The following is a 26,648-nucleotide window of genomic DNA, read 5'->3' as shown; positions in this document are numbered from 1 at the left end:
TATATAGCACAGCGGCTCTGTGGCTGGTCGCGTGATATGTGTCATTCATGGGAAACGCAGTACTGTTTAAAATGTTATTGTGATTGGCTGCTGTAAAAGTGAGTAAGAAAAGAGTATAATAATCCTCTCCTCTGTCTCCTTAATAGAACTGAAAATTCTTGTCAGGAGAGTTTGCAAATGTTTGTTCTTTAAACCAAACTGAAACATGCCTTTAATGCAATACATATAACTAAAAGGCGTGCTGGTTGGTGTGAGGGCTCCTCTTTCTTCGAGGATGGGCTTTATTTTGGCCGGTGTCAATCCAAATCTCATTTATTGACAGCTCACTGTTGCTTGTTTTCTAAATTGTCAATAAAGTTATGCGATCGTCTCATTTCTATTTCCGTGGTTCCGATGTGATATCATGACGCGTTTCCGGTGTTGTCCTTCCTTAGTGTCTACCGCCAGGGCTCTCTGTCGCCTTTCAGCCAGGTGTTCGCAGGTCAGCCCTTGCCAATATGGCCGCCGCGCGCCGAGTGCGCAGCCGCGGTCCCGTCCCCCGGTGCGCGTGACGTCAGTGCGTCGCAGTGGTTCCCGTCACCGGCTGAGTGCGCGGATCCGGTTCGGCTCGAGCGCCTCGATGGGGAAGAAGACGCGCGCGGCGCCGGGGCGGAGGCCCATCCTGCAGCTGTCCCCGCCGGGGCCCCGCGGGGAGCCGGGGGAGGAGGAAGGTGAGGGCAGGAGGGGGCCCTCCAAGGCGGGAAGAGAGGGGGGCCCCGGGGGGGGGAGCAGGGGAGGAGGAAGGTGAGGGGGGCCGGAGGGGGCCCTACGCGGCGGGGGTAGCCGGGGGCGAGGAAGGTGAGGACCAGAGGGGGCGAGGAGGAGAAGAGCGGGCCCTCCACGGGCGAGGGAGAGGAGGAGGGCAGGAGGGGCCCGTGGCCCTGGGCGTTAAGAGGCAAGGGGGGGAGGAGCCTGGGAGTGAGGTGAGGGGTCGGGGCAGTCTGGGGGGGGGTGGAGGAGAAGTAAGGAGGGGGGTGGAGGAGCCTGGGGGTGGAGAGGTAAGGGGGGGTGGAGGAGCCTGGGGGTGAAGTGAGGTGAGGGGTCGGGGCAGTCTGGGGGGGGGTGGAGGAGAAGTAAGGAGGGGGGTGGAGGAGCCTGGGGGTGGAGAGGTAAGGGGGGGTGGAGGAGCCTGGGGGTGAAGTGAGGTGAGGGGTCGGGGCAGTCTGGGGGGGGGGTGGAGGAGAAGTAAGGAGGGGGGTGGAGGAGCCTGGGGGTGGAGAGGTAAGGGGGGGTGGAGGAGCCTGGGGGTGAAGTGAGGTGAGGGGTCGGGGCAGTCTGGGGGGGGTGAGAGTACAGAGGAGCCTGGGGTGGAGAGGTAAGAAGGGGGGTGAAGTGAGCGCAGGAGCCGGGAGAGCTAGGGCGGAGCCTGGGGGGTCTGGATTTTCCACCCTGGGGGTCTGTGGTGGAGGGAGGTGCAGGTGTGGAAGGGCAGTGATCGAAGGCCCTGATCATGGTTGCAGCGGTTTGATGGACAGCCGTAGCCGCGGTGGTGGCGCGGGCACCGCCAGTCCGAATACCCTATTACGAGCTGGACCGCCACGAATCGGCGATCCCGGGTGGTGGTGCGGCGGTCTTGAGGCCACAATATGCTGCTGCGGCACCGCCACGTTTATTACGAGTTTCTTCTCTGCCACAGTATTCATGATGGTGCGTGCACCCTGGTTCCTGCACGGCATGCACTGGTGCAGTCCATCCTGCACAGCATGGACTGCGGAGTCTCTGCCTTTGATGCCCCCATTGCAGAGCATTTTTCATTGGCACCACTGTGGGACCACCAAAGAAGCGCCTGCCAGACACTAGAAGTGACAATCTGGTGAGCAGTGTCCGGCTTTGGTGCCGTCCCCAGGACTGCCAAAGTCATAAATACGCCCCAAGTCTGCTGGGGTGCAAGTGGGTTGTGAAGCTGTTGGGTGCTGAGGATGGCTCTAGAGGTTGGGGGAGAGGGCAAAGCGGAGTTGGAATAATGTATTTTTGAAGGAATTTAATGTACACAAGTCTATATTTGCAACCTCCACTCATCCTGGGGTTGAACCTTCTCAGACCTTTTGTAATGCTCTGTCCACCTTTTTACCACCAAGGTGGCAGACATATACTCATCCTTTGAGGGGAACATAAGGACCAGACCTAGAGTCTGCACTGGGGAAGAATTAACCTCTGATCATGATCACAAACTTCTTCCCTCTTTTGCCCCCATCACGCAAGACCACATTAGTAGTCTCATTTCTACTATTAAGTCTGGCTCCCCCTTGGACCCCTGCCCTCCCTCTGTGATGGCTAACCTAAGCGAAGTAATCTCACAACCACTTATGGAAATTTGCAACACTGCATTTCAAACTGGTCATTATCCAACCTTATGGAAGAAGGCGGTGATTAAACCCCTTTTGAAAAAACCCTCCCTGGATCCCACAGCTGTGGCCAGCTATAGACCTATTGCGTGTCTCCCCTTTCCTGCCAAAATATGCGAATCTTTGATGAACAAACAACTCTCGGAGTTCGTCGACACTCACCAACTTCTCGACGAAACGCAGTTTGGATTTAGGAAAGGGCATGGAACTGAGACCGCCTTAATAAAGGCCTCAGATGAGATCAGAGCCATCATGGATCAGGGAGGTGTGGCCGTCCTGATCCTCTTGGATCTGTCTGCGGCCTTTGACACGGTCGACCATGCTATTTTGGTCGGCTGTGTCGCAGCCCTGGGGATAAACGGTGTGGCCAGGGATCTCATTTCATCTTTCCTGACCAACCGTACCCAGACAGTGAAGTTGGGTGATTTCTACTCTCCTGTCTCTGCACTCCCTTGTGGAGTCCCATAGGGCTCCTCGCTAAGTCCCACGCTATTTAATATCTATGTAGCGGACTTAGCGAGGGTAATAAAGGCCCATGGACTGCGACTTACATCTTACGCAGATGACACCCAACTGGTCCTGGCAATCCACAAGGACGGCCCAGTGGTGGCAGCTAACTTCCAAAAGGCCATGCTTGCTGTTAGCACTTGGATGGCCTCCAATTGTTTGAGGCTTAACTCGGAGAAAACAGAGATCATGACTTTCGGTAAGCTTTCCCCGGAATGGTCCTCCATCTGGTGGCCTGTCCAGCTGGGCTTTCCACCCGTCCCGGTAGAAAAGGTTAGAAACCTGGGGGTTGTTTTTGATAGCAAGTTGTCTTTCAGCCTTCATGTCAACAAGGTTGTCATCCGCGTTCTTTATTTTAAAGAAAATCAAAAAATTACTGCCTTACCTCCCCACCTCAGCTGGGAAGACCCTGGTCTCCACCCTAGTCTTTTCAAAAATTGACTATGGGAACGCCCTCTTTCTTAACACTCAGAAACAGGTCCTAGCAAAGTTACAGTCTATACAGAATGCGGCTGCAAGGATTCTTCTTGACATCCCACGTCGCCAGTCCATTACTCCCGCCATTCGTCATCTGCTTTGGCTAAAAGTGGAGAGCCGAATTAAATTTAAGGCCCTCTGCATTGCCTATAAGGCAGTGCATGGCGTCGGACCTAGGTTTCTGACAGAAGCATTTCAGCTGTACACCCCCAAGAGGCAGCTTAGATCTGCCACCACCTGCCTCCTTCCAGTGCTTCGCACAAGAACTGCTACATGGGGACATAGGCGCTTTCTGGTGGCCACACCCAAATTGTGGAATCTATTGCCATTGGCGATTAAAACTGCCCCCAATCTGATGAGCTTTCGTAGGTTCCTAAAAACCTGGCTGTTTAAGCAGTAAGTTGCTGTCTGATCGTTCTTAGCCCTCATATGCGCCGAGACACCTCCGGGTATTTGTACGCGCAATAAAAATCTCGAAAATAAATAAACCTTAGTACACAGGTGTCATTGAAAGTGATTGATAAATGCAACTGTACAATACTGTTTATTATATAGTAGTAGAGCTTCTAAATACACAATTTGACGTTTAGGCCCAGAAGTCCAAGAAAGTGATTATTTCATGTAGTGGGTCGGCTGTGTGTTTCATTGAGGGGAAATATTGTGTGGGGTCCCCCTCACCTGGGCTCAGTTTTAAATGTTTCAGTCTGGGTCATGGATGACTGGCACGATGAGCAGGTTACGAGGCCAGCTCTTGGACAAGATGACGATGTCGTGGCCGCTCCAGTCTCCATGAAAAGTTTGATTGCTCAGCTTAGCCTGGCATCCTGAAGTTTTATTCAGCGAATTGGTAGTTAATAATAAATGTTACTTTTATCAGCATGACTGTCTTACCTTTTCTCGTGCACATTATCTGGATATGAAAGACATTCACATAAATCTGATGTAATGTTTCTCGGCATTTGCTTTTTCGTTTACAAGAAACACTATCTTTTATTATGGCATTTTTTTTGCGAGTCACCTGCCAACTTTCAATGAAGTGGGGGCAGATGGTGAAGGGGAGCGTATTGCAGAAGTTCTTTGATGTGGTATCTGTTCTGCCCCACCTCCCACTGAATGGCCTGGAATCCATTGGAAGTCATCCTAGTCAATTTTCGTCCACCTGCAGTTTGGACATATCCCTGTTAATTGCTATTTTCCGTCTACCAACCAAAAACATGGTTCTCTTTTGAATGAGTTTTCTCTAGCATAAAGACATTTTGGACCATACAGTTCTTAGTATGGATTTCGTTGTGCGATGCAGTGGTGTTAATTGATTATTCATTTTCTCACTGTCCCGTTCTTTGCATGCCTTGATGAGTTCTTTTGAACTGCCTGGAAAGCGAGCAGCACCGTATTGAGATCGCCTGAAGGTGTCAGACAAATGAGTTTGTTGCATGTGCAAGGGATTTCTGTGACCTAATATACCACGGACCATTCTTTTCTCAAATCAGATATTATGCCATTGGAAAAGACTAATGATTTTGAGTTGAATTGGTCCAGTGGTAACCAATATAAACGTACAATGATGTTAGAGCTGTTCGTAAAAATCAGTCTAACTTTTTGTCAAAGAATAGCAGTGTGTGCTTGAAAAGGGTTCTGAAAGGATAGAAAGATCCCAATTGACACTGGTAAATTCTGTGCTGGCAGAATTAGGAAGAACAGACCAAGTTTAGAAAATGTCGACGTTTAGGATGATATCTTATTAGAATACATGGATGCTGTGTACTGTACTAAATGGTGTTAGGAAACTAGAAATCTGAATGGAGGGATGGCTGGCCTTGGTTCTAAATGCTTGGATGCCAGTCTTCCACCCAAGATCTGCGTAAAGCACATCAACCTTCTAGGCTACGGATCGCTTACTTCTATTAGTGAGACTGCTTGGGGTCTAAGATTTTTATATATCCACAAATGCTCAAGATCTTGCCCCTCTGGTGATTGACCTTCTAATTCTCTTATGGCGAGCTCCAATGCTTCATGACACAGTAATGCCAGTAGGTTTCCACTTTTGGCTGCCAGTGCAGAGTGTTGGCTTTGATGCTATGCGCATCACTAAAGGGAAGGGAAAGCCAGTAAGTGCCTCCTGTGGGGGCCAAGAGAGCGATCTTAATCTAACCTCATTTTGTCTGTAGAAAGAGGTTTGATATTCGCACTGGTTGCACAAATCTCGTTAGATAACTGAAGTTTGTTGTTTTCAATGGGAAGGGTGGACCAGGCCAAGTCCTTCCTGAAGGACGGTGATATATTTCTCTTTTAAAGCTGAAGAACGAGTGTTAACTGCTGTAAATTGATGTATACTTGTTTAAGTGCATGGATATAGGAGGACATGAACGTGGTTTGCAGAAGGTCGCCGTGTGTGTTTATTTTTGAAGGATTCAACTGAACATGTGAACTTCTTACTTGGATGGACATTTCTTAGGGTTGATCCAATTCAAAATCTTTATTTTGGCCTATCTGGCCATAAAAGTACATAAAAAAATGCAACACAGGGATGATCCACAAGCATGCATTGAGCGACGAGTAGTGTAAAATAATTTTTTTATTAATTTACTGCGGGGGGCTTCGTAGCAGTTTGGTCCCCAGAGGCAGAAGCACAATAGTTAAAAAGCAACACCGGATGGTGGGTTGGTGCTGGGAGAAGCAGCGACACAGAGCAGGGGAGGCATATTCTGCTGGAGGAGAGGCAGACGACGGTGAGAGCCGAAAAACACATGCACTCATGGGGTGCTTAAACTAGAAGTAAAAGTAGTTCCCAAAAAGTGAGCAGTGGAAGGATCCAAGTCAGCCAAGCTAAAGAATATTAAAGAGGATATTTTCTGGGTAGAGGCAAACTTAAGGTGGAACCAGATGGACAAAGGAAGTCATTTGAATATGAAACAAGCAAGTGTGTGACAACCAAGCCATCCACTAGTAAGCAGTGGGTGGGCTGTAAGCAGACAATTTCTTTTCCAAACCGACTGCTTATGCTGACTGGCACATCTAAAAAAAGATGTGCTCTGTGTGTGGTGCAAACTGCTTTCGAACAGCATCCACTTTTGAGCAAGTCCCATTATTTAAATCTCTTTAGATCGCCGAAAGTCCGCTAGCGCAGATTACTAATTTTCCAGCTGCGGTCAGCAGGTTTGGTAGAACAGCAGTAAGCACCTCGCAGTATAGATTGCAGCCTCCACGGAAGCACTGATAGACATTACTCTCTTAGGTCCACCATATGCCACAGCCTTTTGATTTTACTAAAGGTATATTCATTTTACACATATGGGCTTTCATCCAGGCCTCTTCATTCATTTGTCTGCTGTTGTCATTCAAACCTCTTCTACCAACTACAGCGTGGGGAAGAGGGTCAACCCCTGGTTAACTTTGCTGTGAGTGATTGCATTCTACTCTTTCACAAGAAGCTGTCCCATTCACCACTAGGAACCCCTATTGCAATATGGGCTTTTCAGAATGGAAAAATACATATTTTTTTTTTTTTTTAGCCAAACAAAGTAAACAAAAAAGAAACCACTGGTAACGGCCATTGAAAAGAAGCTGCACTGAACCACTGGTGTGGTTTACCTACATATCTGGCCTGCTATTGCACACTGGTGTGCACACTTGCACGGACTGTGCCTTTAAACATGTGTCGAACCTGCCATCCCATGTCTGTGAGTGCGCCTGTACTCCGGCTGGCCTGTAACAAATAGGGACCATCCGCAGATGGGCTTTCACCTCCACTTGGATAAAAAGTGAAGGGCTGGGCAGGCACGCCTGAGTGTTTGCTGCTCAGGTAGTACGTTAGACCCACATGGGTTTACCTAGCGAGGAGAGTGCTCTTCCCTTAAGTTAGCACGTGGATAGGGTCGCCCGTATTTCAAGCTACAATAATAATGGATTGCACTGGGGCAGCCTTGTGATGTTTCATATCAGTAGATTCACTAGTCCAAACCGGTTCCAATGGTAACAGTGGCCTTGGCGTATCATGCGTGGAAATGCCACATAGGGAACGTGGACATTATTTGGCATCAAATTTTGTGTGCCATGGTGCTTGGTGCCGGGGAACACTTCTAGGCATTCCCCAGCGACAGCCATAAACCACTGGGCATGCATTGAGATAGTTTGCGGGCCTTGCAGCCTATATGGTGGCAGAGATTGACACCTGGTCTCTGGGGAAAGATCACAGCCCCCATAAAGATGGAGATCTGCATTCTTCTTGGCATGCCGAACGGAGAGTGTAGGGGACACATCTGTGGTTCAAACAAATACACTTTGACCCTCCCTCGAACTTCGAAGGCCCGATAGGAAATAACTACCCAGTACCACCCCACGGAGCTGAGTGATCTGCAGGACCGGAGAACCTGGACTGCGTCGTGCACACTGCCAGGGGACTTTGTTGTGCACATGGAGGATAACTTCCACTTCCTGTGGGACGGACGCATGCCTTCCTGAATAGTGGCTGGCTTGGGCCGACAACCTGCTTACGTGTGGCATGATGAAGTGGGCACCCAAGGACCAGCTGGCTGGTCCCCGGTTCTCTCTGAGGTCTCGAGGATATCCAAGATCTTCTTCTACGAGGGGCCCACACCACCTACCAGTGACATCTGGAAAGCGGTGCCCTCCAAGTACTGACATCGTCTGCTGGGCAGCACAATGTGAGTTTGTAACTACAGAATCATGCTTGTAGACCGGAGTGCCTAGTGTGGAGCTCAAGACGTTGCTTACATCTACGGCAAAGTGATTCCTGTACTGCAGGGACCTCTGCACACCTATGCGTCTTAGTGGTGAGTGGATACACCTGTTGCAGGATCCAAGGTGGCCCGCTTCGTCGACTGTGCCACATTTTTCTCATGCACCACACAGACTGAATGGTTATTGCGTGCAGTGTCAGATTGACAGGTTGCAACCCATTGTAGGCTTGTGAGGCCCTAGTGAACTTGCGTGGTGTGTGTGTTTGTCTGAAATAGTCTGGTGCATCTGACATCGAGGTGTGCTGGACGTAGTGCCTCATTTCCACTGAGGAACGGGACAGCAACAGTACTTTGTGTAACACAAAATGAGAACACGGCGTTCCTGGGATGATTTAAGGTCCTGGCTACAAAGTTGTACGATTGATGCATCAATCGACACGAAAAGAGGTGGACGGTGGCTTGATCAGCCGGTATGAGAGGACAGGGCTGATTCAGGTGTTCAAAAAGAGGTGTCCAAAATCGGTGCAGTGACCGAGTGTTAATACCCTGATGAATCTGCCAAAAGCATTGGGGCAGTGAAACATGTCGGTATCAGGTATTGGTATGCATTATTAAGCTACCAGCCGTTTTAATTCGCCAGTACACACTAATACGAATAATAAAGATATATAGTGAGTGTGTCTGATGATTTTATGTCACTCGTTTATGTTGGTCACACCAGTGAGCTATTGTTGTAAGCTTTCTGTCTAGCACCTCTTTGCACGCATCTTTGCTTTTGTGTTGTACATTTTCTGTGTTTTGTACACTCATTTCTTTTGGAATTGGAATGGCAACCAATGATGAGAAAGGGGCATAGAATTGGTAACATCTGCCAAGTTCCCCAAGGGTTGTTCGCCCGTGAGGTGCCTTCCTTTTCACCGCACATTTTTTCATTATTTTATCTGTTTAATTGTGGGTGGATGCACTGTCTGATTGAGGGCAGACATCGTTGGACATGTTGAGTTAATTGCTACCCTGAAACTCTAGGTTTTTAGATACAAACAGTGGTTTGTTGTGGACAGCAAGACATTAGAGAATACACACCTCACTGTGAAGAGAAAATGGGTTGTTTCTGGCACAGTGTAAACTCATGTTGAGTAGATAGACAATACTATCTGTCCTTTATACAGGGATCTTTTTGTGAATTGACGGGCAACTCATTTACCTCCCAACCCCCCCCCCTCCCTCCCCCCCCCCCTCAACCAACCCACATGTTCTAAACCCGGTGCTTGGATCGACGTTTCGTAGACTGGGTGCCTCCTCAAGCTGAGAGGCTCCCATGTGTGTTTTTCCCCGTTCCCTGCTTGTTCTTCACTGGTCCCATCATGGTGGACCAACTGCCCTCTCCCCACCTGGCCTTCTGTAGACTTGCAGTGCCAGGTAGGAGTGAGAGGAATATACAAGTGTATCTCGTTTATGCTTACGGTCTATCCCCACCTGCTTTCCGGGGGCCCAGAAAAGTTGTGACCTCAGTCACGTGTGGCCTTGTGTCTGGAGGGAGGGGCTGTTGAACTTGCATCTGGGACAGGGGGGGTGAATCGGATAGTGACGAGAGACTGGGAGCCAGGGATGATGTTGGTTTATACATTGATCTGTTATCACAAGCACTCTACCTCTCATCACTGGGTTGATTCGTGTGGCCTCATCCCGTGGTGCTGCTGAATATTATTCTGTGCATGTACATATTACTGATATCGTTGTAGCCCAGGGTGCACCCTATGGCTGTGTGTAATTGCATGATTAGGATTGTGAGGCTGGGCAGGGTGCTGACAACGTGTCTCACCACATAAGGGTGCTGGGTGGGGTTTAAAATAGGACTTTTCCCGTGTCTGTATACTATCGAGATCTGATCAACAAGAATTGGGCTTATTACTGCTAGTAATATTGCTAAGTGTGATTTATGCCCAGAACTTCCGTGATATTTATGTGACATTGTTTTATTTGAGTGTTGAATATAAACTTTTCTCAACGTTGAGCGTGAAGTCTCATTTGTATCATGTGGAATATTTATTATGTTCACGTGCTGTGTTCTTGCTTTACACATTGCTTATGAGTTGCCTTAATGGTGTCTACAACCTCTGAACATGACACTAGTGATTTCTCAAGGAAACCGTAGCAACTGATCTTACCCTTCGTTAATAAATCGGGCATGCCCAAAGGGAGGTGCAAGAGGTACTCGCTGGATTTGCCTTGATTCGTGGCCATGGCATAGCAAGTGTCCCGAACTGAACAATTCACTGGAGTGATGTGAGGAAACATCTGATTTATCCTGCGAACTGCTATTGTTGACTTATGTTCTTACTGTAGCGTGACTGTAGCCCATGATTCTGTCAGACTGTACTAATAGAGTTGTTTTTTTCCTTTCGCTCCATATTGTACTGTTTAATTCTACGTATGTACCACTGTTGCGGAATGTACTGTATACCCTGCATTACCGCTTGGTTATTACTTCATATGTGTAAATAAGCTACACTGCCAAAAATGCAATAAAAATATTCAAACAAAAAATAAACCTAAAAACATAGTAAAACTTTCTGCATGGTTGCCCCTAACTTTTTTTGTGAAGATATGTGATGCAATTTGACAGTGTGCCCTGGGTTCCTGACAATCGGGCTCTCAGGGCCTGTGTTCTTTCCCTAAACTGTACCAATGTTTCCACAAGTGGCAGAACTCTGGCATACCTGTAATCCCCTTGTAAAGGTACCTATGCAGGGCTCGAAAAATCCAAAAAATTGTACTAGTCCTGCAGGACTAGTACCTTAAATGTCCTTTCAACCTACTTGACCTTCGTCTCTGAAAGCGGAGCAAATGTGACAAGATAACAAGATATAAATGCATCTTTATTGCTCATTAACTTTGTGAGCAATAAAAATGCCTTTAAATCTTGTTATCTTGTCACGTTTGCTCCGTTTTCACAGACAGTGGACAAAAGTTGGTTAGTTTTCCTACTCGCCAGAAAGGGCGAGTAGGACCTAAAAACAGCTCGACCTTGTTAAATTTAGCTCGACTATGCGAGCGGTCGAGTGGAATTTTCGAGCCCTGCTATGGTACCAAGGGCATGGTAGCCAGGGAAAGGCCTGGGGGGGGCAGCAGCATGTATTATGCCACCCTTGGAGATCCCCAGGTTCAAGGTCGACCGCCCTAGCCCTTTGGGAACACAGGCCCCGACGGTTGAGGTGAGCACTGCAGGGTCCACCAAAGAGCACTGAGACTGCACCACCAGCGGCACAGGGGTGGCTGGGTGTGCAGTGCAAAGGCGGCGTTGGGAGCTGCGGTCGAAGGAGTTTCTATTGATGTCTGGTTCTCTCTTAAGCTCTGGTCGCTAGGTCCCTTCATGTTGAGGCTGCAGGCGTCGAGGGGTAGGTCAGGAAAGGACGTCCAATGCTGTATCTCCGGTCAGAATAGTCAGTGAGACTTCACTGGGATGGCGGGCCACCTGGACTCGAGCCGTGGACGTGTGGTGCAAGTGTTATGGACCTACCTGGTTCCAAAGAGCTTGTGTTGGTTTCTTAGCTGTACAAATCTGGGGTCTACGGGAGACAAGAGTCTTTGCTGAAGACAGCACAGATCCTTCTGGGTTCTAGAAAGTTACTGGCCACAACGATTTCTTGGAGCAGGGTCACTGGAGTAGACGGATCTGTAGGGCTGGGGCCAAGTCAGCTGTCTTCTCCGCTACTGCACAGCTCTTCGGTTCTTCTACATTGTTTGTTGACTGATGAGCAAGGTTCAGGGGAGCTAAATTTAAGGGTGTTGCTGAGGTCAGGGGCAGTAGCCAATGGCTACTCTCTCTTGTGGTGACTTCACCCTTTGGGAAAAGGGGCACACCCCTCTTCCTATTGGGCCTAATTCTCCAAATCAAGATGGATAATTCTCCAAAGGGGTTCACCTCAGCTCCCGGTGACCCAAGGCGGGTGCCAGCCTAAGGAGGACACCCCTACTCTGCTCACTAATTTTCCCACCTACCCTGCGGCCAGAAATTTGGGCTTTGATTAGGGAGCGGGCATCTCCACTAGTTGGCACTGCCCAAATCGGCATAACACAAGGCGAGGGCCTTTAAGGCTCATCTGCAAAAGTTTAGCTGTTCCTGCATGGGGGAAGGTGAGACCTGACCTGGTCAGTCCGGTCGCTCCTCCTGCCCCGTGGCCACCTCGAGTGTGCCCAGTCAAGACTGCCCCTGTCTTGGTTTGGTCCCTGTGCCTGCTTGTTTCGTTGTATGCTGCCGTTTCTCGTTTTTCCCGTTTCCTCGTGTTTTGCCCGGTAAGTTTTGTGCCATTGTCCGTCGTGTTCCCGGCCCCAACCTCTCCAGCATCGCCACCCCGCTCCCGTCTCCCAGCTGCTCCTTCCTCCCGCAAAAGTACATAAGAGGAGGCGCACGGGGCAAGGAGCTGTGACCTGGCCTGACCTGGTCAGTCCGGTCGCTCCTCCTGCCGCGTGGCCACCTAGAGTGTGCCCGTTCTGCCGCCACCGCTGCCGAATCAAGACTGCCCCTGTCTTGGTTTGGTCCCTGTCCCTGACTGTCCCTGTGCCTGCTTCTTTCGTTGTATGCTGCAGTTTCTCGTTTTTCCCGTTTCCTTGCGTCTTGCCCGGTAAGTTTTGTGCCATTGTCCGTCCTGTTCCCTGCCCCCGCCCGCTCCCTGCTGCTCCCCCCGCGGCCCCCCCATTCCCTCCAGCATCTCCGCATGCTCCCCCCACTCGCCACACCGCTCCCGCCTCCCAGCTGCTCCTCCCTTGCCCCGCCCCCCTCTCCCATTTCTGGCAGATGGCATGCGTACGCGCAGCGTTGACGCGCCGATTGTGCGCCAAAGGCGCGCCAAAGGCAAGCCCGTCTGCGTCTGGACCGCGCCCAGCGCCAGAACCCCTGGCCCCCGCAGATGCCAGCACACCCGCTGGACCTTCGACGCAGCCACCCTCCACGCACTCAACACCGGCCGGACCCCCGGCTGCCACCGAGCCACCCCAGGATGCACCCATGGACCCTTCACCTGCCAATCCTGCAAGTTCTCCTGCATCCGAACCTGCACCGCACCCGCCAAGCCTAGCACCAGCAGAAACCACCTCAAGTGCATCCTGCTCAACACCCGCTCCGTCCAGACACGCCATCGAACTCTGGAACCTCCTCGACTCCATATCCACAGACGTCGCCTTCCTCACAAACCTGAATGAACGCCTCCTCAGCACCCGACATCGCCATCCCGGACTGATACAAGATCACTCGGAGGGACCGCGTCAACCAGACCGGAGGAGGCATCGCCATCGTCCACAAGAACACCATCCGTATCACGACCAACCCCGACGACACCTTCACAGCCGCCAAACACCTGCACTTCCAGATACACACCGACCCCAAGACCACCCTCAGAGGCACCCTCATCTACAGACCCCCGGGACCACACACACAATTCAGCGAGGACATCGCCGACTTCATCATCCCGCACGCCCTCCCTTCCGCCGACTACATCCTCCTTGGGGACCTCAACTTCCACCTAGAGAACAACAACGACCGCAACACCACCACCTTGCTGGACAACCTTGCCAACCTCGGACTCAAGCAACTGGTGACCGGATGTATGACGTTAGCACGCATACTATTACCACGCACACCTTTACAACGCGGTATTTACAACGAATACCGTTACAACGCATAGCGCTTTGAGGTGCTGGATAGTGGTGAGTATAATTTTATATTCCAACTCCAGTCCCCGTGGACACTAGGGAAGGTGTTGGATATAAAATTAAACTTATTCCCTATCCTAGAGCGCCCCCCCAGCGCAATGCGTTGTAATGGTATGCGTGGTAATGCCTGCGTTGTAATGGTAGTGCGTGGTAAAAAATGCGTGCTAAACGTTGTATACCCTGGTGACCACCCCCACCCACTACGCCGGCCACACGCTTGACCCAGTCTTCTCCTCCAGCAAGGACATCTCCTTCAGCCACGCCACTGGACTCAATTGGACAGACCACAGCTGCGTCCACTTCAGCTTTAGAAGGACCACGCTCCACCCACAACAGGTTCCTCGCAGAAGCTGGAACAAGATCACAACCGACCAGCTCGCCACATCCCTGAGCCAGAACCCTCCCGCCAGCTCGGCGAACCCCAACCACGCCGCCAACAACCTCGCAAGGTGGATCAGCAACTGCGCAGACGACCTTGCTCCGCTGAAGACCCCCGCCCCCCCACACCCCCGTCAGACCCGGCAACAAGAAAGCATCCTGGTTCACCAATGAACTCAAGAGCTCTAAGAACTGCCGAGCCCTCGAGAAAGCTTGGCGCAGAGACCCGACACCAGACAACATGACCACCCTCAAGCTCGCCACCCGAAGACACCACCAGCTGATCCACACCACCAAGAAAACCGCATTCAAGGAACGACTAGACAACGCCCACAACAGCAAGGAACTCTTCAACATCGTCAAAGAGCTCTCGAACCCTACCGCCGGAAACGACATCACCTCATCGCAAGACCTCTGCAACTCGCCTTGTTTTTCCACAGCAAGATCGCAGATATACATACGTTTCAGCACACAGCCGACGCACCCTACGACCACACCAACGCCCCTCGCCACCACCCTCCGCGCCTGGACCCCTATCAACACCGAAGACACCATCCACACAATGAACTCCATCCACTCCGGATCACCGACCGACTCCTGCCCTCACCACGTCTTCAACAAGGCCGACTCCCGTCATCGCACCCCACCTCCGGGACATCACCAACACCTCGTTCGACACCGCCACCTTCCCAGAGAGCTGAAAGCACGCCAAACTCAGTGCCCTACTGAAGAAGCCATCAGCAGACCCCACCGACCTCAAAAACTACCGCCCCATCTCGCTCCTTCCTTTTCCTGCCAAAGTTATCGAGAAGACAGTCAACAGACAGCTGGCCGCATGCCTCGACCACTTGCAATCCGGCTTCAGAGCCAACCACAGCACCGAGACCGCCCTCATCGCAGCCACAGACGGCATCCGAGCCCTGCTCGACAACGGGGAAACAGCGGCACTCATCCTCCTGGACCTCTCCGCGGCGTTCGACACGGTCTGCCACCGCACCCTAGTGCAGCGCCTCAGCCAACATCGGAATCCAGGAAAAGGCACTGGAATGGATCATCTCCTTCCTCTCCGGAAGAACCCAGAGAGTCCGCCTCCCCCCGTTCAGATCAGAGGCCACCGAAGTCATCTGCGGTGTACCACAGGGATCATCACTCCGCCCCACGCTGTTCAACATCTACATGAGCCCCCTCGCGGCCATCGCACGCCAACACAACCTCAACATCATCTCTTATGCCGACGACACCCAGCTGATCCTCTCCCTCACCAACGACCCAGCAACGCCAGAACCAACCTACACGAAGGGATGAAAGACGTAGCCGAGTGGATGATGAACAGCCGCCTGAAACTGAACTCGGAGAAGACGGCAGTCCTCATCCTGGGCTCCTCGGCCTCCGCCTGGGACGACTCCTGGTGGCCCCCTGCCCTGGGCAGTGCACCCAAACCAACGGACCACGCACACATCCTGGGCTTCATCCTGGACTCCTCCCTCTCGATGACCAGACAAGTCAACGCCGTCTCCTCGTCATGCTTCAACATCCTACGCAAGCTACGGAAGATCTTCCGGTGGATCCCCACCGAAACCAGGAAGACGGTCACCCAGGCGCTCGTCACCAGCCAACTGGACTACGGGAACTCCCTCTATGCCGGTACCACAGCCAAAGAAAAGACTCCAGTGCATTCAGAACGCCTCAGCACGACTCATCCTGGACATCCCCCGACACAGCCACATCTCCGGACACCTGAGACCTGCACTGGCTCCCCGTCAACAAGAGAATCAAGTTCCGACTCCTCACCCACAAATCGCTCCACAACCAAGGCCGCAGATACCTCAACGACCGCCTGACCTTCTACACCCCAACCCGCCAGCTACGATCGAACAGCCACGCCGCCGTTCCCCGCATCCGAAGAGCCACAGCGGGAGGAAGATCCTTCTCCTACCTGGCGGCCAAGACGTGGAACTCCCTCCCCATCCACCTCTGCCCGACCCAAGACCACCTCTCCTTCAGGAAGCATCTCAAGACCTGGCTGTTCGAGCAGTAGCGCCCCTCCAAGCGCCTTGAGACCCTCCGGGTGAGTAGCGCGCTATACAAATGCCTTGATTGATTGAGAAGCACCTCCAGCCAGAGCAGGCTTTGTTTCTGACTTCGGTGAGCACAAAGGCTCTCACCCCATGAGGCCAGAAACCTGTCTGGTTGTGGATGGCTGGCAGGGATCGGTCAGCCAATACACTAAGACTTGTTTGATTGCCAGGGGGTATTTCTAAGATGCCCTTTGAGTGCATTTTATAATAAATCCAACACTGGCATCAGTGTGAGTTTATTGTGCTGAGGACTTTGATACCAAAACCCTTAGCAGTCAGTAAAGCCATCATTGAGCTGTGGAGTTCGTAATGACAAACTCCCAGCCTTGGTACTCAATATGGCTTCACTGCACTTACAAGGTCTGGGAATGGCATGGACACTGTCGGGGCATATTGCTCATGCAGCTTGGCCCTCACCTGTGGTAGGATCATCCTGCCTGGGGGCTCTCATGCCTGCTAAAGGGGTGAATTACCTATGCAACAGGCAGTGGTAGGTAGGCTGTGTGCCGTGTCGACTTCACTTTTGCCTGCACCAAAGCAGTCTGCAATGGTAGTGTGTATGTTAGGTGAGGGGTCTCTGAGGGTCACACAATACACGCAGCAGCCCTCCGAGGCCTTCTCTGGTCATAATGCCCTTGGTAGCAGTGGTACTTTTTACAAGGGATTTGTGTGTGGGCCAGAGGTGTACCAATTTTGAAAACAAAGGTGCCGTTTTGGGAATGAACACAGGCTCTGGGATCCGGATTGGCCGGGACCCAGGGGAACCCTTCATAGTGCATCAGAAATCTTCCAAAAAGTGGGGGTTGGGGTGACCTGCAATAGAAATCTACTTGTCTACAGGTGGTTTACAGTTTTTGCTTCACTAGCTATCGAGAAGACACCTTATTGGTATTAAAGCTTTTTAGAAGAACAAAATAACTGTACAACACTCCATGACACTCTACCCTATGACGTTCTGCTCTGCGCCCGCCGCACCACTCTCCTTGACCCCTCTGTTAGCCATGCTGAACAGCAGTTCTAGGGCTAAAACATATTGGAAAAGCCAGCAACTTTTGCGTAGGCGATGCCTAATGGCTTTGCCAATGCTTGTTGTTTTACTTATTAGTCCAGAAAGTATTTGAATAACTAGGTTGCTAACAGAAATAAGTTTCACATGAGTACTATGCAAAGAGAAAATCTACTAAACGTGATGTCAAGAAAAAGTAATGATTTTCAGAATGCTCTTTTTCCGTGAATACTTATCCTTCTGAGATGATGATCCCTCTGAATACAGTGGAGGAAAGAGTAATGCCCTTTAATAAGACAAAAATAATCCTCCGACTAGGAACCCCACACTGCTTTTACAGTACGGTGCTGAGAGTTTTATGTTTGGCCGATGCAAGCAGTTTGTTCATATGTAGGTGTCCCATATGAACAAAGACTCGTGCGTGGGTGTGGATTCTTGTCCCTCAGTTACCTGATCTCTGTATTTTCTCTTGTTTTGTCCAGAAGAGCAGGAGTTGGCTGCTGAAGTCCCCGTGGTGGCGGCTGTAACTCTTCCTAAGCCTGTGGTCAATCCAGCAGGTACCGTTGACCATTCTTTGTATGTGATTTAAGGTGATGTGCAATCATACGCCCAGTTTGTTTAACCTTCTCATTTCATTCCTTCTGCTCCACCTGGAGTTGCGCTCCCAGTTCAGGGTTATGGTGGATGATTGAGGTGTGTTGGGCTCATGGTCATCCATTAGTGCAGCAGTTCGTAACCCATGGTCTGGCATGTCTGGGGACCGCGAATGCATAGAAATAAAAGATTAATCAAAAATTAAAAAAGGCAAAATGTGAAACAATTTTGTTGAAATGTTAAGGAATTTTAAATTGGAGGCAAACATTAAATTGGTATCCCAACCTAATGAACTGGGACAATGGGTGCCTCGACCGAATTTAGAAAAACGCCAACATTCCATTTAACACTGAAATGTTAGTTCATATTTTTTTTGTCAGTTGAATAAAATATGGAATCATTTCTGCATTGGTGTGAATGCTGCTTCTGTCTGTGTATTGTTTTGTGATGTAAACTTGTTGGAGCTGCCCGGGTTCCAGTATTGATTCAGGGGATCCCCGGATGCTAATCATTCATTGGAGGACCTCTGATTCCAGTAATGACTAAGTGGGGGTTCACAGAGGTCAAAAGCTTAAGCACTGGCCTTGTAAGTTGCTTCATCTTCTGCATGGCTATTCATGGCTACTCGTTCTGTAATCCTGTGAGTTAAAAGTATTTGTGGGTGGCGGGCAGCACTGCGCCATACCGAATGGACACGCACGCTAACTCGATGCACACTCTTGTGGCAACGGACCTGGCTTAGACGTCCACGCACTACAAGGGTTTAGAGCCTGGGGCTTGATCGGCATTTCGCAGCTAGGTGATGTATGGACTGGGGATCACATGCTGATCTTCGAGGACCTTCAGAGCAGGTATTCCTTGCACCGGTCACAATTCTATAGGTACTTACAGTTGTGCCATGCTCTTCACATCCACCTTGCGACTGGCACATGCCTTCCTAACCACAGTCCTCCTGAGGCCCAGATAATGTTCGGTGACCTGAGGGGTGACATCTCCTGCATCTACCATACATTGATCAATAATGCCCACACTTCTTGGACAGACTACGGGCTCAGTGGGAGGGTTGGGTGGGCACCTTAGACGAGGGCTGGCGCGACGCCAATATAGCCCCTAGGACGGCCACGACCTCTGCTAGACTGTGCTTAGTGCTACTATACTATTTACACGCTGCATATCTCACCCGATGCACCTTCACCGGGCAGGACTTAGCCCAACCTCTGCTTGTGCCAGATGCGGCCACGACCCCGCTGATTTCTTTCATATGGTGTGGGTATGTCTCTGCTGGAGCCGTTCCGGGGGGAGATTGAGGAGGAACTCTAGGTTTTGGGGTGGGAGGTCCACCATGATGATGGTTCATATCTTCCAGGAATGCGACCCCTTCCCATAAGCCTCAACCATGTCTCCACATCACCCTTGTGATACCTCCATTGTAGTCCACCTCTCTGCCGCAGGTTCTGGGACCTTCTTAGATCGATCCATTCCCAGATCATGTGTAGGAGTGGCCCCCTCTGTGTACGTTGCCCCAGGAACCGACCCGTGCCTAGTCCTGCAGGAGCTTTAGATGGATCAGATGGAACCAGGCCAGATATCCATCTCCCTGGGGTACCTGCATGCTGTCACCAGTCTTCTTTCTGTCTACCCAGATACACTTCCCACTTCTCTCAATGCCCTCAGTGGTGGCAGGCCTTGAATTATAACAGACAATATCCTTAATATATAAGGGGGCATTTTGTCCTATGTACTCCATGGGGCTCTCGTCAGGAATGTCTTTCGGCGAGTCCATGCAGGCACTCAGTGTGCCTAATTTGTAAATACCGCAGGTATTGACTCACTGTTAGCTCATATTGCGCCTGAAGGTCGGCAAAGGTTTCTATACCCATTTCATTCCAAATATCCCCTACCTTAGAGATGCCCAACATCCCCTTATCTGTATCTTTCCACCCCTCGCAGAGGCACCAGAGCCTCTGTATCCCATAATTGCATATCTAAAGTCAATTTACCCTGTCATCCTATCCTGTGGGTCATCCTTCTCCATGCCCTGATCACCGTCAGACAGCAGAGTAGTCTGTTTACCCCGTCCATAATAAAGCCCTGTGTCAACGGTGGCAGCTTTTACTCTGCAAATGAACCGTCCTTGACCGCCACCAGTCTGGGTGCCCAGTAATCTAGTTTCAGGTCCGGTAGAGCTTTGCCTCCAATGAATGGTTTCCTAGTCCATCTGGAGAGAGCTATATGCACTGCACATGTAAAATGTATTTTTTGTTGTACTACATTGATATTTATTTTTGCATGTTGGTATTCATTTTTCTTGCAATGTTTGTCCTTTATTTTTCTAATGCAGATGAGCAAGAGATGGTTGCTGAAGTACCACATATTCCTCAAGTCGTCCCTGTAACAAATGTGGTTCCTTTGCCTCCCGTGGTTCCTTTGCCTTCCGTGGTAAAACCCACAGGTACTCACTCATTCAGTGACCAGTGGCGCTCGCTCTTTACCTTTCAGGGAGCCTTGTTTCTGTTCTGCATTCATGATCTCGTTGGTCATCTGACAATATTCAGCTCTAGCAACTCAAACGTGATTGTGTGACAAGCCTCCTTGCATGTCCCAATTGCGATATAGTTAAGAAATGCAAACATGACAGAGGTTGTTTGAAGCACTTTCAATTTAAGATGACAGATTAAGAGAAGCTTTGGTGAGTGTCTTCCTTGTTTTAGGAAGGCTAGTTCACTGCCCCAGGGATGACTGCAGTTTACTTCTAGTATAGGGTGTTCAGCTCCTTTTTTAGTAAAGCACTGTCAGAACTAATGCACGTAGAGTACAAGGATTCTACTTCTGCAGAAGTGTTGAGGACTCCTGCCCTGGTGGACACAGTGGTCGCAGTGCCTTGTGTTAGACGGCAGTCACTAACGTGGCTGTAGTCCATTTTGACTTTTCAGTTCTGCTTTTCAATATTTGACCTTTCCCACTGTTCCTTCCGGCACTACCGAGCTCGTGGAATGATGCCTGCTCTCGTTTTCTAGGGTGCTCTGGGTTGTGAGTTAACCTTGGATCAAGTATGGTAGGATCTGCAAACAGAACCTCTGCAAATTACTTTTACTTTTATTTTGCCAGGCGGATTGTGTTTACTTGGCGCTTACGCAGACAGTGATGATGAGGAAGATGATGATGCTGGTGGCACTACAGAAAAAACAAAACAACCAGGGAGAGCAAATGGGAGTGCATCTGGTGACATCGCTAGCACCCTGGCTAACTTCTTAGCGGTTAGTATAAGGTTAACAATTTAATCATGTGACCCACCTGGTGTTTCGTGTAAATGAATAACTAGCATCTCCGCAGTGGGGATGTGAGCGGGCTGCAAGACCTCTAGGTGCGCTCCACCAGTCTCAGGTTTTTTGGCTGCTGAAGAGTGGGATCATGTTAGGACTTGTAGCTTCAAAATGTATTGATCCCACACCTTTGTGGTGGAGGCGGTTCTATTCTGAGATCTAGACACTGCATGATCCCCAGGGTGTGCGTACAGTGGCAGAAGCAGCTGTGAATCCTCTCTCGCAGTGGCAGCCACAGATGGAGTGGAGATCGTTTACATGATCACTGCTGGTCTCTGATTTTACCATGTTGGTTTCAGGCCGTGTTAATACCTCCACAAAGCAAGCACCTGCTTCTGAACTGTGAGCCTATATTTTGTACGTTCCACTGTGACTAATCTAAGTGATGCGTACATGTGACCAGCCCTTCTCATGGAAAGGATGCCACTTTTTTCACGGACATATGTCTGATGGTTATTCTAACAGTGTTATCCTTTCCAGTTGAGGATGGATTTGCACTAATATCGGAGGCCTGCGCTTTTTAGCGAGTGATACAACTCTATTGGATTGGGGAGCACAGTTTCCATTGCTTCTATAGGTTATTTTAAAGCATCTGTTTGGGTGTCAGCATGTGATCGCCCTCTAGTAGTAGTGTGCAGAATGCTTATTTCTTCTCCCTATCCCCCCCCACCCTTAGTTTGTTTCTTCTCCACGTTTCCACCCCATTTTGCTGCTTCTCCCTCTTCCCCTTTCATTCCCCCTACCCCTCCATTTAGTTTCTTCTCTCCGCTTCTCCTTCTGAGGACCGAGCAATGCCCTGGGTGTGGTCATCATCTTAAGATTTTTTTGGGGCCCCGCCTGTGGGTTTGGAAGCACAAGCCAGTGCTCCAGGCTCCAGAGTCGCAAAAACACATTCTGAAGAGTGAACAAAACCCTGGAAATACAGACTACTCTAGGCTGATACGTTAGATGTTGTGTAGATTCTGAAAACCCAGAGAGTGACTGGGGGAGGAAAATAAATCTGTTACCCAAGCAAAAAAATTCAAGATGTGCAAGGTCTGGTAGGACTCTAAAAGTAACGGAGAGGCAGAGGTAGGTGCACTATACCTTGAGATAGTCACAGACCAACAGTGCTCACTTCAGGACCAGGGGCTTTGTGGTGGTAAGATACGCTTAAGCAGACTGAAGTGGAACAAGAGGGAAATGGATTCTGACATCGAAGAACTGGACGCCAACCTCAAAAAGGAAGAGAAGCCAAAGACACCGAAAGGCACATAATCAAAAATCTACGTTTCCTAAATGTGACTGAGTTGCACCTGGATTGAGCCAGAACTCTTGTCTTGAATTTCTGAAACTCCCTCGAAGGTGGAAATCATTGGCAGCCAAAGGGAGGGAACAAGATCAAAGGAAAGAAAAGGAGTGGAATATGTTGTTGCTGAAGAGGCTCATGAAACTGTTCTGAGTGATATGCTTAAGTTTGAAGAAAAAAAGGCTTCATCTCCAGGGTGTAACGGCTCTTTGTTAACATTAGGCGTCTTTTGAGGTCGAATTGTACCTTACTGGGTCACTCGCGGTTGTGCAGAGGCTACAGGGAGAGTCGTGGAGGGGTCAACCCATGGTGGACCCGGAATCTGACTCTGGAGTGCTAGGGGGACCTCGCGGGCACTGGTTGGCCACTCAGGCCGTAGGCTTCGGGTGCAGTGGTGGTTCCAGGCGATGGTTTTTTTTTGCTCAGGAGGCTCAGAGTCTTTGTTTAATGTTTCTTTTGAACAGAGCTGGGGTTCAAAGGAGATCCGGTTTTTGTTGAAGGCAGTCCGTCCTCCCAGGGGTTCTTGAGGTCGCTGGTTGCAGGACAAGACTATTTTTGGCACAGGATCTCTGGAAACTGCAGACAGACCAGTAGGGCTGGGGCCAAGCCAGTTCTTCACTGCCGTCTTCTCTGCTGGGTGTCCTCTTTTGTCCTTCTTGGGTTGCGGGAATCTCCTTTCTTGGTTTAGGGCTGCCCCCTAAATACTGTATTTAGGGGGCATGTAAGGTCTCGAGGTCAGTAGCCAAATGGCTACTGACCTTAGGGTGACTACACCCTTGGTGTGCTCACCCCACATGGGGGAGGGGGGCACAATCCCTTATACTGATTGTAGAGTGCCTGCCATCTGCAAGGTGGCGGGCACTGAAGAGGGAGCATCACCTCGCCTCCAACTTAGGGGTGCGGTTGGCAGAGGTGGGCACACCTTCTGAGGTGTGCTCATTTTTCCCGCCTGTCTTCCCGTTGAAAAAGAGGAGAGACGGGAAAGCGGCCTGCTCCTGATAGCAAGAGAGGCGGGCGGTCGTGTTAAAAAGGCGGCAAGGTCTTTAAAGCTCCCCTGCCACTGATGTTCCAGAATAAGATTGTATAGCAGACAATGGTGTCCATACAGTTCAGAGGAACTCCATTGTCTGCAAAAGCAGAGGGGAGCTTCATCAAAATTCTCAACAGACTTTAAGGATACAATGACTGCTCGCAGCACAAGTCTGGAGTCTGTTTCCAACCTCACTTTGGCAGCCTGTTTGGATCACGACCACTGGAAAGGTACAGACTCTGGATCTGCCTCTAGCCAAAAATGTACAATCAAGGGCCTTCAGTAAACACCTCAAGGCAGCAGATTCGGAAGTTTCATCTAGAAATGGAAGGAAATCTCGCTTGACATGTGTCCTGAACATAAGGCACAGATACTGCAGTTATAACTAAATGCCACCAAATGTCAAACTAAAGGAAAGGACTCAAAGGAAAAGGGCTTTGATTATGGCAATAGGACGTCCTGCAAAAGTAAGTGCCAAGACAGGAACACACAGTGTAACCTGTAAACTTTGAGGTACCAAAGCTCGTATTCAACCACAGACTCTTGAACAAGTTCATGAAGGCCACTCTCCAAGAAGTCCTCTCACTCTTGAAAGACAGGGGCTACAAGGTGACGGTGGACCTCAAGGGGGCCTCCTTCCTGATGAACTGCAGGCTCGAGAAATCCCCCAGGTTTGTGGTCCACAACTAGCAATTCAAAGTGTTTCCATTTAGAATACAAATCTGCACCGGTCTGTGGTGGCAGCTCACCTGAGAAGGCAGGAGTTGCATATATACCCCAATCTAGAGGGGTGACTGGTAAAGGCGAGCTCACTTATACAATGCCAATAAAGCATACAGACCGTAATATGAATTCTACACACACTAGGGGCTCCCTGAACCTGGAGACGTCTTACTGAAACACCATGAAAGAGTGAACTCAGAAGGTGAAAGCATTCCAGATACAAAAGGTCTTGCATTGACACCGCAAACTCACTGCAATCTAAAGGGGGTGGGCGGTCTTGTCTTGTACAAGGAGAATAGTGATGCAATCCACTGGTAAGATGGTCTCATGAGTCCATTAATCACTTTTGCCGGCTCCCTATTAGACCAATTCCAAAATGATTGCAAAGCCAGTGGTCACAAAAAATGGAGTCTGGGCCGTTCCACTGGTTGTATAGGGAAGATGGTGAGCGGTAAAATGGTGGAAGGTAGAAATCCCAACAGGTAAACCTTTCAAACAACCACCCCGCTGACATCACAATAGATGCATCCACAAGGGATGGGGCGCTCATATGGGTGTTCTCAACATCGAGGACCATGGAAACCCACATGGCTCAACGAAGCACATGAATGTGCTAGATGTAAGGAAAGTCTTCCTGGTGTTAAAAGCATTCCACCAGCACATCAGGGAAAAGTTGGCTCTGTATCGGGATGCGGAGGGAACAGGCTCATACATCCTGCCCAAGCCAGCACTGGAAAGGAACAATGCAGAGAAACATGTCACTGACCACAATATACCTGGCGGGCTTACAAAATGTAGAAGCAGATCGGTTAAGCAGACCAAGCAGCTCAGACTAATTGGAAGTGGACATGGGTTGGTACAAAAAGGCTACAGCGGCAACACCACGAACAGACCAGTTCGCACTCCACGAAAAAACAAAAAATCAAAACTGCCTCTAGGCACCAACAGCACCTGTCTCTAAGGAGTTCCTTGCCAACAGCTGTTGGCATCGATAACCTGGTGCTCACAGACGCCCATGACAATCATTCTCATGGCCCTACAATGGAAAACCTGGTGCAAAAAGTCGCCCATGACGAACATTCTCTTAGCCTACAATGGGCACGAGAAACATAGGTTTCAGATCTGATGGAAATGGCACGGCCATCATAATGTCACCCACCTGTGACAACCTGCTAACCGTGTAGAGTGGAAAAACTGGTTGTCTGGAACCATCAAGCCCCAGCCTAGTGGCAGGGCTCCTGAGGGCATGAAAATGGGCCACCTGAGAAGCCACAGTCCATGCATGCCATACAGTCATGTGGAGTAGATCCATCTCCAGTCGCTCACAGTATACCACCACCGTTCAGTAACTGCCACATCCATCAGTGGAACTATCATACACACCAGTTATCAAGAGCTAGTTAGAAGGGGTATAAAGAATTGGATCTTTGGTGACCACACCCATGTGGAACATGAAACTGGTTTTAATTCAGTTAATAAAGCTCCCATCCAAATCCAAGCACAAGTAGGTCATCGACTCATGACCGTGAAACCAGCATTTCCCCTTGACATATCACTAGGTAGTTAGTGAGTTTCAAGAGCTCACAGTTCATCAATCTTATCTGCTCCTATGCACGGACAGGGTGACGCTGAGGTCAAAAGCCCAGTGGTACTGAAAGAGATCTGTCTTCCACATCCTACATTTCCCTCCGTCCTTTCAATAGGTAGACACAAGCAGAGCAAGCACTTCAAACACTAGATAGGAGGCGAGCATTGGTGTATTACTTATCAGAAACAAGACTATTAAAAAGGGAACTTGTTCTGTCTTCATACCAGTAAACAGAGTGCCTGGTCTCAAAACGAGCTATTGCAAGATGGATGCTGCAGGCCTTACGAAGATGTCCAAGTATAGCATGGAAAATGCTCTATCGCAGATCAGGAGCATACTTGACCAAAAACATAGAGCCACGCTAGCCTTCCAGCTAAGGTCCCCTGGAACACTAGCATTGCAGCTGCATGGCCATCGAGCCCACATTCACAAGCGCTACTCTACAGACATTCATGCTAACTGGGGCCCCAGCAGGTTAGAAGGGATTAAAGCTCCTGTTTGCAAAGTCACACTTTCTTCCACCCAACCGCCCAGAAAAGATCTGTTGCAAAAGAAAAGGGCTGCTTAACAGTACCAATAGTTTTGCAGCTTGAAGGCTTCTCTGGGTTCGCATCTGACCCTGCCGCCTCCCCAAACAAGGAGAGGAGAGTCTATTCAGAGGGTGAATAGTAAAATACAACTTTTGGGGAAAAAAATACCACGCTTTGGCACAGTATTGGTCCCCAAGAAAGACGTCGTAGGAGGCTGGCTAATCCCACCCACTTCTCAACTTCCAGATGACATGAGAACATTCCGGACCCAGCCACAAGATTGCAAAATAATGCCCAGCGTGTGCATCCAGAAGTGTTCAAGCCAGCAAA

The 26,648-nt window shown here is 49.8% G+C and overlaps 1 protein-coding gene across 2 annotated transcripts in view; it reads left to right on the top strand.

Moving 5' to 3' along the window:
- The first annotated feature begins 553 nt into the window (after positions 1-553).
- The window catches only part of FNBP4 (formin binding protein 4), a 247,377-nt gene continuing 221,282 nt past the window's right edge, over positions 554-26,648 (top strand). Inside the window, exons 1-4 of one of the 2 annotated variants that reach the window (XM_086959754.1) lie at positions 554-710; positions 17,725-17,799; positions 20,178-20,288; positions 20,945-21,093. In XM_086959754.1, coding sequence (XP_086815880.1) covers positions 620-710; positions 17,725-17,799; positions 20,178-20,288; positions 20,945-21,093 — 426 coding nt within the window. In that variant the 5' untranslated portion in view covers positions 554-619. The remainder of the gene's footprint in view (positions 711-17,724; positions 17,800-20,177; positions 20,289-20,944; positions 21,094-26,648) is intronic. The other variant, XM_086959755.1, reaches the window with a different exon arrangement.

Source organism: Lissotriton vulgaris, chromosome 2_2 (assembly GCF_964263255.1).
Source record: "Lissotriton vulgaris chromosome 2_2, aLisVul1.2, whole genome shotgun sequence".
NCBI classification, from domain to species: domain Eukaryota; kingdom Metazoa; phylum Chordata; class Amphibia; order Caudata; family Salamandridae; genus Lissotriton; species Lissotriton vulgaris.
Note: the sequence above shows the minus strand (reverse complement) of the source record. Positions and strands in the feature narration are given on the sequence as shown.